Genomic DNA, 15,001 nt, shown 5'->3' with positions numbered 1-15,001 from the left:
GAAGGGAGTTCCAATAGAATTTTGCTAAAATTTTACAAATACTATACATCATGGACAGATTTCATTCCAACTGTGTGGTTGCTAATTAGTATAAACATCAGTCCTTGTGGTAATAACAGACGTTCATAGGTTCCAAAATATTTTTTTCTCAATTTTCTTATCTATTGTGACATGCTGAAACTCCCACTAAGACAAAGCAAATCACCTCCAATGTGATGGATTTAAGTAACTAAGATTGTTCTTGTGGAAGTATGGTGGGAGAGGTTGACTAGTCTGGAAGAGGTATCTTCCTGCCATTGAATAGGCTGACCAATAAGAATTGTAACCCTTCCATAATATTAATTGTTGTTCATTTGGACATCATTCCTGCAAAATCAGACACCAACACACACAGGTTTTTTTCAACATTTCCCAGTTCAGTAATCTCTACCATTATGAGGGATACCAAGTTCCTCTCCTAGCCACACACATTCCTGATTTATAAATGTAATCATTATTTTGTTATCACAGTATTACCGCGCTGGAACTACCTATTCAGCTTCACTATGGAAGAATCTTCATCAAAACTGCAATGGTTTGAGGAAGAAGCTCCTCTTCAATCTTTCTATGGACAATTAGAGGTGGATATAAATCCCAGCTATGCCAGCAATGTCAATATTGAGCAGACAAATAAAATAAATGGGGAAGATGCAGAAAAAAATGCACTCAAGATGTTGAATGATTGAATGGGCTTGAGATGCCTTTGAACATAAACCTGGTACTATTTATTATGCTTTATTGTCTAGTGCTTTATATGGACAATACAAAAATGTAATAATAGAATTCGTGAATATGTTAGCAGTCAGTAAGTATCTCAGGCACATGAAGCATTTTGTCTAAAGTGGAAAAAAATCAAATAGAGTACCCATACATTTAAAAACAGGTTACTGATTGTTATCATTTAGTTACCATATTCCGTAGCTGATTTAACATTTTCAAAGGTTCGTCTCACCAATCTCTGTCATTAAAGCATATAGAATGTAGAATTTCTACAAGATTGCATTATAAAAGTGGCAGTGGTTTTTCACAAACACTGAAATCAGATTTGCTAGAATGCCATTTATATTTCAGATATCTTTCTGCATCTGTCAGTTTGATTCTTGTATTGAAAATCTTTTACTCAGCAGTCTTTCAACAAGGAAAAAGCTCAGAACAATATTTATATTAATAATTCATCTAATGCTGGGCATATACCATTTTGAAACTGTTGGTACATCTCTTCGCAAATCCAGGAAATAATTCAAAACTCCTGAACTGGTTTATTTCTTCTCAAAGTTTTCTTTTATTATACTCCAAGATAGTTGACTTGTGTTCAATTAGTAATCATTAGTCCCTTGTAAATTTGTTAACAATAGTCCCACACTGTCATTGAAAATCACCAACATTGCGAAAGAGAATTCAAACCATGGTAACAGGACAACAGTGGAATTTTATTCCTTATGGGAAAATAAGATCTGCTTTAGACTAGGAAACCATGCACTGTATACCAGCTGAGATCAATAATTACAATACTGCCACTGTAAGCACTCATATTTATATCAACAGGAGCTGGCACCAAATCTACATCATGCAAGAAATGGTCTACTTCTTCTGAGAAAGCTATTTTAAAAACTTGCTGATTGAAACCTGCAGCACATTTGCCATTTCCCTTTCATAAGTTAACAGATATTGAGTCTTTAATAGGGAAAGTGTTGTCAAGCCTAATTTTAAAGATACATTAAATTCTGAATTTTATTTTGTGACTTTAACTCTTCAACCAAATAATCACAGAACAGCCAATCTGGGATGTGCATACTCAAACAATATAGGCCGAGGTAAAAGAGAAAGACAAAGTAAATTTTTGGAGCATCTTACAAAAATATAGCTTGGAAGACTGTCAAACATTAGAAAACAGGACAGACCCATTATTACACTCACTAACACTAAACTGTTGAATTTGCATGGAAAACTTTATTTGATAATAAAAAATAGCATTCACAGACTTCTTCTTGTAGCTACATATACATTGTGATCTTTCTTGGGCATAGAGTATGAGGGTGGAAGCTATACGGATATATTAACATCTACCTGTTACACCTTACTACACTTATGCTATGTATATAGTCACATGGGTCAAGCTATGAACAATGTGATATTTATATATGCATAGTAGTTTATAAAAAGAGTTGCCCATATATTGCTTTCAATCTACACAGCAGAACATTAGGTCTAAAGCACATTGCAAGAATTAATGCTTAAAGAACACAGACTGCATACAAGTGTCTTATAATACACAGGCAAGGTCCACCATCAAGAAATAGAATTTCAAAACAAACAAAACTTAATAATTACTGATATAGTATTCCTTTTGAAAAGAGATTTATATACCTGAATCATTTTACTTTAAAATATGTCCCATAAATCAGTTTGTTCCATTTCTGAAATATAAACACTAATCACATTCCTCACAATTAATTTTGCCATTGTTTTACTCTTTTTACAGGAAAGGCATCATTTTGCAACAGGCTCTATTAATTACAATTTAAACTTTGTACACAAGATGGTTAGTCATACATTTGTACAGCATCATGGCAACATCAGTGATAAAACTTGCAATGCTTGCTTAGTGTTGTAATGGAAATGTGAACAGTATACATGTGCACACTGAAGCACTGAAAGCAGTTCACTTAGTGATTCAACAATAATGAAGAGCTTCTTCATGGCTCAGCTAGGCAGTTTCTTTCATTCTTCATTCAGTGTCACAGCAGACCTTCACCACACAGTCTCCTTTTGCAATGGGCATAGAAATTATCAAAAGAACCTACATTACAATTCCACTTCTAAATTTTGATACACCACCTGTTTATAATTGATGCTGAAGTCTGCACACTCTTCTTAGTTACTTTTTTGAATGGTCAAAGCACATTCTTTCCTTGATATCAGCATTGTGTCATCTCACTCCAGTTTAGAAGCTTGCTCTTCCTTTGTTATCTGCTCAGCTACTCACCAGTTTAAACAATGCCATACTCACCGATTTTTAGATGTTTTGGAAAGCTTCCAAACTCTTTGCATGATATAGAAAAATATTCAATATTAAAACAGCATAGTGTTTCGACAAAGTGCAATAATTTTGTGCTAATGTCGTCTTATTTCATTACAATGTTGGAGACACCCCAAGAACTAACAAAATATCTGGCAAGTTATCTAAAATCAATAATACAATTAAGGCTTACATTTGACATGTAATTTCAATACTATTTTCCTTTGAGCAGTCCCTAGCTTGTGTTGGGTCAGGCACATTTTACTGTTAACATTTTCCTGACATATGTACAGTTACTTTTGTTTGTGTTCTGCTTTATTTTTTTTTACATCAGTAGGTCTCAAGTTTTTTTTTTCAAGCTGATGATCTCTGATCACCTTTGGGATCGTTTCAGAGAACATATGTGTGTCCTTTTAGGCGGAACTTGACTTATCCAGTGCATAATTCTTTACTCAGATGCTAAGATCAGTGCTGCATTCTCTAAACGCCTTTCTTCTTGGCTGTGGGGACAGTCTGGAACTTCTGGAAGAGTCATTTTTCTCCATGTTATGATCATCTCTGTGCCCGGATCTTTCATCAGCTTTACTTCTCTTTTCAGGTGATCTGTCTCTTTTTGGGTCAAGAGACTTGTGTCTCCTTCTCTCTGGTGACCGCTCTCTCCTTCTCTCAGCTGCATTCTCCTTCCTTCTGTGTGGTGATCGTTCTCTTGTTCTATCAGATGACTTATCATTTCTCTTGCTAGGTGATCTTTCTCTTTTCCTGTCAGGTAAATCCTCCCATCTCCTTGCTGGTGATTTTTTTCTCCTGTCAAGTGGTGGTTCCTTACGTCTGCCAAGTGATCTTTCACTCTGTTCCACATTTTGATCTGCCATCCTTGATATTTCCCTACCTTTATCAAGAGATCTCTGGTGGTATCCATTCTCTGCCTTTCTTCCTTTCCTCTCAGGTGATCTGTCCTTCCACCTTCCAGGTGCATTTTCTCTTTTTTTGGAAGTATCATTCCAGATCTTATTATAGTGTTCATTGGTTGGTCTGCTGTGTTCCTTTCTTCCTATTGGCTGTTCTTGTTCATTAACCCTCCTTCCTCTGTGCTGTGATGATTTGTGAATTTCTGGTGGATAATTGGATTCCAATAATGGATGAGGTCGTCTTTCTGATAAGTGTTTCACTTCCGATACATTTTGTGAGCCTGTTGTGGAACTGCCCCGGTCATTGTTTGGGTCTGAAAATAAAACAAAGGTAATTCGATTCAATTCATGAACCCTCAAAATTTTCTGTACCAGAAACACCAATTCATTCTTGAAGCTGTTTTCCCAGGAGATCTCACATTACAAGTAATCATTTAGTAAAGATACTTCAATTTAGTAGTTACTATAACAAATGCAATATAGCAGCAGTACATTATTAAACCATAGACAAAGGAGCAGAATTCGGCCCCTTGATCCATTGAATCTGCCTCACATTCGATCATGGCCGAAATATTTTCCCTCTCAACCCGGTTCCCCTGCCTTCTCCCTGTAACTTTTGACATCCCTGCTAATCTAGAACCTATCAACCTCCACTTTAAGTACACCCATGGGAAGAATATTGCTTGATCTCTTCCTAATTCAACCAGAAATTACATGCTGTTAATCTGATGTTGTTGATTCAATTTAAGCTCTATTTTTCGTTATTTTTGTATTGGTGTCACACTACTGATTCCAAATTGACTATTGAAGCCATAAAAAGGGAAAATGTCAGGCCAAGGGATATCCCAAAATGCACTGTCTTAACGATTACTGTAAGAGAGGATAATATATTACTTAACTATGATATTTCATGATAAATCTAGGCTTTACATAATCCAGGTTTTCAATTCCTCACATGTTGAGTCAGCTAATAAGTTTTGTACAAAACCATGATGTTGTACAGGGTTTATTGATTACTTCAAACAAAAATGAATTAATGAAGATTATGGTCACCTTTAAAGAGTTACATGATATGATAGGAATATCAAATATTAGCAATGAATACACAATTCACTATTCTCATGAATTGCCATGTACATACAGTGACCTTTTGAAGTGGTCTACTTTGAAAGACTAACCTTGCTTTTTAATTTACACTCAGAATTTCAAAATGTATCAACTCTAATTCTGTAACAAAGTACAACTCAGTGAAAAGTGGCACACCGATATCACCAATGTTCAGCCTGACCGTGCAGACAGCCCGCCAGCACTCAGCAGCACAACCACGTTTTCATGCCTCTGCCCTCAGATTTCACGCAAGGCCAGAAGTTTATCTACCTCACCTTGTGCACTGCTCCAGCACTAAATAGGGAGTCTAGCTGTTTTCTGCAACTTACAATAGGCAGTTTATATCTTGTCACTCAGCTTTAAACCACTGCTGACTCATTTATTGATTTGAATGGTGTCACCAGCCATGATTAAAATGGTGTTTATTATTTTCATTTTGTTCGAAATAATGTTAGTATTTTAATTAAGTTAGATTATTCATAACTTAATTAAACATTTTAATATTATTTGGAACTAAATGAAAATAATAAACTGGCCATTTTAATTAAGTTCGATCATCCGGGCAGATGGGGCTCATCAGCTCATCTAGGAGCAGGGAAACTCTGATCTCAAATCTCCACTGACTTGCGGCTACACCCACTCATGGGAAAATTCTTCAGGAGTAAACCCCCAAGGAAAAATCCAGAGCTAGAGTCCTTGAGTCAGTCCTAAATTGGAGTTCAATGCTGACAGGCAACTCCTGGGACTCTGCTGGTGCCAAACTGTATTGGTTTCTGCCGTTCCTTTAGATTCATCAGCTGCATGGAGAGAGGGAGCCTGCTGCATGGGCAGCCGCTTGCTCGCCATATCAAAATGCCCTGGCTTGCGTACTAGCCTACCTCCAAAATAGATAGCTGGAATGCAACATCCATGGTCAACTCTGACCAATGAAGGGCCACGACGAAAAAGATCTGTTCAATATATTTTAGTAATTTTCTCGGACGTATTTGGAAATAGTAAGTAAGTCCTTGATTATTAATGCTTACAGAAGATCACCAGGACAGACAGAGAGCATGATCTAACTCTCCGCTCCCTACAGTCTGTTGGATGACCATTGGCAGAGTGTTGGGAGCAAAGAGGATCTGTGTGACTGTGAGGACAGGAAGGGGACAACATTGAAGAGTGATCTGGTGCTAATTCTCAGTTGCAAATAATTATCGTCACTGCACCATTGAATTTGCAAAAGTACTCGATCTGCCTAGACAAAATGATGGCCATAGATACTTAACTCAGAATTAAACTCTCAAATATAATAGATATATTCTGCTAAGTGATTCAACATCTGATTAGTGACCCTGTTATACTATACAGATGATAATGAAGCTGAGTTTGCCTGTTTGCTTTTACTGGCCGTTTGCTTTGGACAGATGATAATTTCTCAATTGATTTTGCTAGAGGGCCAAATGGGAATAAGATGGTATAGTCATAGGGCCTTCCCATCTATAAACTTGACAATCAATTCCAATAGCAATTTCTGTCAAGCATTAATCTTTCATGCAATATTCTCAGGTTCATAACAAATTATAACATTTGATCTTGTAATTTATAATGCAATTAGAATCTTATGTTTGTTAGCAATTATAAATCCCTCGTATAATTTATAACCCCCTGGGGATTTCTAGGCAATCTATAAAATGTAATATGGCAGGAAAGGTCACATTATATCAGTCATTATACTTTGAGATCCTAACTAAGGTTAATTTTTTGACCCATGTCATTGAGGCACTATTTCCATCTTCAAACATCATTAACAACAGTATGAAGAAACTTCAAATACGTCCGCATGTGATTATAAAAATAAAACTGAATATACCCAGATTTAACTTTCATAGAATATTATGGCACAGTAAAGATGCTTTGGCTCAATCTTTTAACCTTCTCCAAGACCAATCTTACCTTTTCTTCCCACAAAGCCCTCCATTTTTCTTTCATCTGTGTACCCATCTAAGAGTCCCTTAGATGTCCCTAATGTATCAGCCTCTACCACCACCTGACAGCGTTCCATGTACTAACCATTCTTTGTGTAAAAAAAATCCTACCTCTGACATCCTCCCTATCCTTTCCTCCAATCACAAAATTATGGCCTCTCACATTAGCCATTGCCACAGTAAGAAAAAGGTGCTAGCTGTCCACTCTATTATGCCTCTTATCATCTAGTAACACCTCTATTCCTCTGTTGCTTCAAAGAGAAAAGCCCTAGCTCACTCAACCTCTCCTCAAAATACACGGTCTCTAATCCTGGCAGCACCCTGGTAAACTTCCTCTGCACCTTCTTTAAATCTTTCACATCCTTGCTAAAATGAGGCCACCAGAACAGAACACAATGCTCTAAATGTGGTCTAATCAGAATTTTATAGATCTGCAACATTACTTCGTGGCTCTTAAACTTAATCTCCTGACTATTGAAGGCAAACATACCATACACATTCTTAACAACCATATCAAGCTGTAAGGCTTTCATCAAATTTCATATCATCTGAAGTTCTGAACTGGACAAAGTTCATAATTCATCTACAAAGCTCCACTCTCTTCCTCAATATATGTTTTACAAAAAGAACTCAATACAATCACATACACATTTTTTTCTGTAACAGCATAGTCAACTGAAAGAATTTAATAGTTCTGTTAATAACTATGTCAATACTGCAATAAAAGCTACAAATTAGACATAAAAATACCCAATTATAAAAACAAACTGGAACACGTTCTGAAATTAGGCTCTCCCCATATAATACTTAAACAATAGATTCAATAGATGTCTAAAAGCTTCAGTCTCATAATTTACATTGCCTGAACATTTTGCGTTACAATTCCTGCCTACTGGGTTTCATTGGATAATTGAACATTTCCTTCAGATGCCAAGATTATTTTTAATTCATTCAATGACCACATGTAAGAGAAGCCATTGCTGTTCCCTGACCAAACAGAAAATTTATTTAGGAAAATATTAGTAATCAATTATCTGCTTAAATGCCGGACACAGAATACATGTTTATTGCACTCAATTATATCTGTAATTTACAAAAAAAACCCCATAGCATAACCAGCTAATGAGAAATTATGGGTGTTGCTCTACAGATAGAAACACGTATATATGCCACTTGTTTGTACTTCTCAGAAAAAGTGAACAACAGGGAATTCTAGATGATACACAATATGCCAAGACCTGCAGCCAATGATCATTGCCTCATGCTTTCTATTGGCCTGCATATTACATATTTAATTCCGGCTACTCCCTGATAACATCATCGTATGCGGAATCTTCAAAACCATCAAATCATCTACAGCCCAACACCCAACAGCAGAGGATAGCTCATCAGGTAGAGAGGCAGTCAATGTCCACTATGAGGAGATGTTTGAATAACCTTTTGGTCCTTGACATATGTAATCCACAACAGATAATATGGCCCTGTCTCCCAGTCATTCCAGAAAGTTAAGAATTTGAAAGTCCAAATACTAATTGACAAATATATGTATATGATGAAGTTCTAAAAAAAAAATGGCTTAAAGGACCTTAAAGCACAAACTTGCAATATCACCACCTACCTCTGGAAGAGGAGGACTGGCTAGGGATCCTCAAGCATCTTATAATTGTCACCACCTTCATGAAAAGAGTCACTCTGAATGCAAGAACCACAGAAAGGAAAGCCATCACCAGGGATCTTCTCAACTGACTCTTTCTAGTGGCCAAGAATCTGCTCCGTAAATCACAGTGAAGATTTCATCCATCTATCTGAACGTTAATGGGCATGATGTGTCAGTGCAACAGAAATATAGGTAGCTGTATCAAACACTAGGCATCTCTTTCTGACCTCACAAAAGCCTCTAATTTGTCAGTTGAGAGGGTCTATCGACAACCTTTCTGAGATATGGTTGTCCTCAGAAACTGGTCTCCCTTTGATGTCTGCTTCCACGCAACCTGTGATTCTAACTTATGGCTAACTCTACCACAGGTCAATTCCCTGTGTTGACCGAGTTTAAGCCAGGTTGTGTCATGGCTCCAACATTTTTCTCAATCAAACTCATCACAATATTGTGTTTCACTTTGGGCTAAGAGTTAAACTACTACATAAAAAAATCATTCTATTCACAGCCACTAAATAACAATAAGTACAATGCTTGAAGGTACACACATCCAAAGCTGATTTCTGAGATGATATCAACTACGTTACTGAATGGTTTGAGATGATGGGCTTTAGAATAATATTTGCAAAAGGGGACTACTAAGTTCCCTTTACATAACACTACTCCCTGACCACACTGAGAACTATAAACTACTTTCAGGAGCCAGGGAGCAGCTTGTCAGCAAAAGGATACATTAATGATGGAAACTCACTTTCATCTTTAATGCCCTCACATATACTTTGACCATATGAGAGAAAAAGTGTTTAGGAATAAGAAAAGTAGCCATGGTACATCAGGCAGCACTAGTGCCTGCCCTCCTGTATACCTGTGAGATACTGCAAAGCACTGGTGGGAAAAAAAAACCCCACCATGCTGGATCTTCAAATTCTACAAGCCCACTGGGAGAATAAATTAACTAATGTTCATTTCTATCCTTTTTCAGGCCACACCTGGTATAGAGGGTCTAATTATGTTTATTTGTCTTTATTGGGTAAGCCATTTGTTTCCATGCCCAATGGCATACTCCTGAATCAGGCACTCTATTCGTACAGATTATGAGGACAAAATAAGTTATTAAGGACGCCCTCAACAATATGTTGGAATATATAGTTTAACCCCTGACTACAAAATGGAGAAAAGGCAAGCAGGATTGCATTGAGAACCTTACACATCCTCACTGGCAGCGTAAGACCTGGCAAACAGGGTGGAAGCAGCATCTCCCATTCTACTCATCTTAGCCCTCTAGCAAACCCCTTGTTCCAGGTGTGGCAGGATCTGGGGATCCCACCTTGGCCTCATCAGCCTCAGAATCATAAAACTGGAGTGGAAACAAACTATCATCAATCACGATGGACCAAGGTGAAGAGGACAGGGTAGAGTAGCATGTCTTTTGTAGATGCGTGGGCGTTGCACCATTCTGATCCCAAAAGGCAGGTGGCACTGCCTAAACATAATACAATGTCATTGCGGGGATGGTCAGAGTAAGACCCACCACAAAACAGCCGGAAAAACATCTTGCAGCTGGCTTATAAAAAGTTCAATTCCCAACACTGCCCGTTATAACTTTACCACTTATAAAAACTGTCAAGGTTTATATATTCTTTAAGCAATTGAGTTAACACAATAAAATAAATTTAACATTAAAAAATAAACACTTTTCAACAAGTGAAAATATAATGAATGCAAAAATTTGGAAACTGATTCTTCTCTCCTCACTGGGGGGTCCTGCTATTGAAATTAATGGACTTGTTTGTGTGCAGAGCAAGATCACCCAATGTTAAATGGAGACACAAGCTGATATTCAAATACAGTGTCAAGCAGCATCTATGGAGGGGACTAAACAATGAGACCTTTCATCCATAGATACTGCCCGATATGCTGAATTCCTCCAGCATTTTGTGTGTATTTCACACGTTAAATACTATCAGTGGTAGCAAGTGAATTCCATCAGAAGTCCAGTGCGGCCGTATTTGAAAATACCCAGTAGAACAGGCAACAAGTGAGGCTGCTGAACTGGTTAGCTCTTGTGGAGAAATGCCAACAGGTCATCATAAAACTTTATTACCACCCAATAATTGCTATGTGATGGTTTTTTAAATTATTTCAATTTATTTTAATTGACTCACAGGTTGTTTTCTACTGTACATCCTCTGCAGTTAGGACAGGGGAAGGCAATGTGTGGTGGGCATAAGAAAAGTTTTCCCATAAAGGTTAGTCAATGAGATGAACCAGACTAACAGACAAAAAACCCGTTGAAGTGAATAGAATAGTCAAGGTTATGGAAAAGTTATCACACAAACAAGAATATGTGAGGAAAGTAGGAATCCCATTGAATTAGTGAGCCAGAGAACTTGCAACTCCAGAACTACTGAACGAGACAGTATTAAAGTGAGATAAATATCTGTGTGGATTGCAGTATCTTATCCATGCTCCATCTGCTAGTCTGATGGAAATTAGTTACAGCTGTAGTAATACTATCATAGCTAACAGTAACCTCTAAGTATTTAATTAATTCACATGAATCAGGTGGAAGGATTTTGGTCCATGAAGTAATGATAGCTTATATATATATATTACATCATAATATAGCAGTAATACATCACCTCAGAGGATGGAAAGGAGATTAATGAATTTATTTATTTATTGAGATGCAGCATGGAATAGGCCTTTCTAGCCCTTGAGCCACACCGCCCAGCAATCCCTCGATTTATTCCTAGCCTAATCACAGGACAATTTACAATCTCCAATTAGCTTACCAGCTGGTATGTCTCTGGACTGAGGGAGGAAAACGGGAGCACTCGCAGGAAACCCATACGGTCACAGGGGAGAACGTATAAACTCCTTACAGGCAGCGTTGGGAATTGAACTTAGGTCGCCGGCACTGTAAAGCATTGTGCTAACCACTATGCTACCCTGCGACCCAAAACATATACATTCGAAAGGAGTAATCCCTTTGAATGAGTGAGCTTCAAAGAATCTTTTATTTCTCCCAAACAATTATCAATAGCATTTTGCACTTAACTGGATTGAAGTACAATATAAGTGCCAGAAATAGGTTGAGAACTCAGTGCACATTTCAAGTACACTCTGTGGTCACTTTATTAGGTGTAGGAGGTACCTAATAAAGTGTCCACTAAGTGTATATTTGTGGTTTTCTGCTGCTGTAGCCCATCCACTTCAAGGTGCAATGTGTTGTGCATTCAGGCACTCTTTTGTACATCACTGTTGTGATGTATGATTATCTGAGTTAGTCGCCCTCCTGTCAGCTTGAACCAGTCTGGCAATTCTCCACTGGCCTCTCTCATTTGCAAGTTGCTTTTGTCCACAGAACTGCTGCTTACTGGATTCTTTTTGTTTTTCGCACCCTTTTCTGTAAACTCTAAAATCACAGAGACCAGCAGTTTTTGAGATACTCAAATCAACCGGTCAGGCACCAACAATCATTCCATGGTCAAAATCACTTAAGATAACATTTCTTCCCCATTCTGGTCTGAACAACAAATGAACCTCTTGACAAGGTCTGCAAGACTTTATGTATTGAGTTGCTGTAATGTGATTGACTGATTAGATACTTACATTAAGATGTACAGGTGTATCTAATAAAATGGCCTCAGTGTATATTGCTTGCCACTTAACTCAGCAGAAGTGCATTATATTAGAAAGAACATCAATAAATTGATATATATCCTACACTACTGCAGTCACTTATCTTTATCGGCACATCTGACATAACCACTGGGAAGTAAGAAATGCCACTGTTGTGAGGCTTGGTGAGAGCATAAGTGTCTGGCAGAGCTTTCAAGACAACTGAATATAGACATCCACATGGGTAAAGAGAAACAAATGAACCCAACCTCAATTCCTTTGAGGAAACTTAGAAATTGGCATTTGAAACTGATTAAGTGAGACAGTCACTGTGGGGAGTTCGCATTGCCAACTGACATATTGTGTCTTGGGTTATTTAGTCATCATTTATATAGACATAGTATGGCTAAATTGATTATTCTGGTATTTATTATCATTTATTAATTGGTCTGCAAAATTTAAAATCTCCAGGAGAATGACTAGTTTTAGTACCGATCCAAAATTTATTTCCATTACATTCACAAATTTATTTTTCTGTGTGTAATGGATTATCAGTGTTGTGCTACACGCCAACAGAAATCCTGACTATAGCGAGTGCAATCTAGATAATTCTCCACTTGGGAATTTGGTATATCTGACAGAGATTAATTCCTCAGTCTTGCACTGCTCTCATGGAAATCTATATTACTATTATAGACTGAGATAAATATTGAGCCAAAATTGGCCCAGAAGATAAAATAATTAATATGATTATTTATTGGCAATGTTTTCACGATATTTAAAACATGCCTGAACCTCATAATTTTCAAAAGTCTGGCTGTTTGATCCTACTGGCCCCTGCTCCAGCCACATTTACAACACACTTTAGTTTTTATTCTTGCTGTAAGGATTACTACAAACCTGACGAGAATCATGTGACCACCAGTGAAAATTTAAGAATCTGGCATTTGAGATTTAAAACCCCTTCTGGGCGTAAAATGTCAATTGTCTTCTGCGATCAGAAAATACGGTCTCAGCTTTAAGAGGAGCCAGCCATCCACTGCTGCTGTTCTGTAAATAGCTCCATGTGTGTGATCAAGTCATCGAGGGAATGTCAATAATAAAGACATGGTTTTCTGTTGTGTAAGGACATCTTGTTACAAAAACAATAAAAGTTTTAGATTACTAGGACATTGCTAGCAGTGTGTGGATAACTTAAACCCTATAATAGAGGATTAACATCACCAGATTTCTTTTAAAATCAAAAGGTTTCAATGCATGCTTAGCTCTGAGAATATGAATATAAACAAAGCCTTCACTTTTCTGAGAAAAAATAATAATTACCAATTTTGCAGTTTCATAAAACTAACTTTTGCCCTCATTCAAATTACTTCACCCTGAGATTTGTTTTTATATTTTAGGCTTTGAGCATTCAATTACATTTTGTCCCTTTTGATAAGATGATGTGGATAAAAGCAAATATAAATTAGAATCAGATATATTATCATTAACATATATGTCATGAAATCTGTTGTTTTGTGAATTATTTTGTACTCTTGGAAGCATTAAAACCTGTTTGAAGAAAGCATGGAGAACAAAAGATAGCAATACCACACAGTCAGTCAAGCTCTTATTTTTCCTGTACACAGGACCTGTATGAACAATATTACATTACAGAGAAAATCAAAGTGCCGTGCATAGTAATAGCTTATTGTTTAGAGGAACACTACACATCAGTATTAATGCAGAGACTTCGGCACAATACTAAAGGCTGGCACTCTAGTGCAATGCTGCTCTGCAGTGCTAATCTGTTGGAGGTGCTGCGTCTTGGATGAGATGTTAAACCCGGCCAAGGGATAAACAGCATGACTAACTCCCTTGGTCTAGTGCCGTCTGCTCTCCCACGTGGACTTAAAACAGTTGACTGCACTATCTTGAAGTTATTCACAGTGATTTCCTTTGAGCCAAATCATTAGAAACAGATCATTGGGGATTACCACATTACTGGTGGGTCCCTGCTTTCTCCAAACAGGCTCTCATGTTACTAAGAGCACACAAATAATTCACAAGAACGTTGTTGGCTCTAAAATACTTTGCCTGCCAAAGGTTGTGGTTGTGAAACGTACTCCAGAAAAGCAAAACCTATTATTTTTTTTCCTTTCTCACAGTTGCCAACACATGGATCCAGTTCTGCTTCCTACTCCACTCCACTAGGAGCAAGGAGAATGCTGTTGTCGACACTTAGGCCTTCTCTATAGTGATCCATACATTTTCTAGATTGATTATCACGCAGTTATTTTCCTGCTGATTGTATAATTGGAAGCTTTTTATTCACTGGGTGTGGAAAGAGAGACAGATTAAAGAGAGCGAGAGTGAAAAAGAGCGAGAGAGAGAGAGAAAGAGCAAGGAAGAAAAATGATAGAGAGAACGAGAAAGGGATGAAGAAACAGAAAAGGGACAGGTTAAAGAGATATAGAGAATGTGAATAAATAAAGAGAAAAAGAGAGAGAGAATGTGGGCAATCAGTGGAGCAGCATTGAATGTTTACACTTGCAACTGAAAGAAAATTGGCGAGCAGGAGTGAAACAAAGCAAAAGGACCAAAGAAAGCACAAAGGTGCCATTTATAGTACTGTGAGTATTTGGCAAAATAGCCCATTGTAATGCTCACATTTCACTTACTTCTAACCTGCATTCTTTGC

The 15,001-nt window shown here is 37.4% G+C and overlaps 1 protein-coding gene across 9 annotated transcripts in view; it reads right to left on the bottom strand.

Moving 5' to 3' along the window:
• Positions 1-506: 506 nt before the first annotated feature.
• The window catches only part of magi1b (membrane associated guanylate kinase, WW and PDZ domain containing 1b), a 438,093-nt gene continuing 423,598 nt past the window's right edge, over positions 507-15,001 (bottom strand). For 3 of the 9 annotated variants that reach the window (XM_063067956.1, XM_063067958.1, XM_063067959.1), the window contains one exon: positions 4,086-4,280. In XM_063067956.1, the coding sequence (XP_062924026.1) occupies positions 4,224-4,280 (57 nt within the window). In that variant the 3' untranslated portion in view covers positions 4,086-4,223. Of the gene's footprint in view, positions 4,281-15,001 lie in introns of all 9 variants that reach the window. The other 6 variants (XM_063067952.1, XM_063067955.1, XM_063067953.1 and 3 more) reach the window with 4 other exon arrangements.

Source organism: Mobula hypostoma, chromosome 15 (assembly GCF_963921235.1).
Source record: "Mobula hypostoma chromosome 15, sMobHyp1.1, whole genome shotgun sequence".
Taxonomy (NCBI): domain Eukaryota; kingdom Metazoa; phylum Chordata; class Chondrichthyes; order Myliobatiformes; family Myliobatidae; genus Mobula; species Mobula hypostoma.
This window is presented reverse-complemented; position numbering and strand designations above follow the sequence as displayed.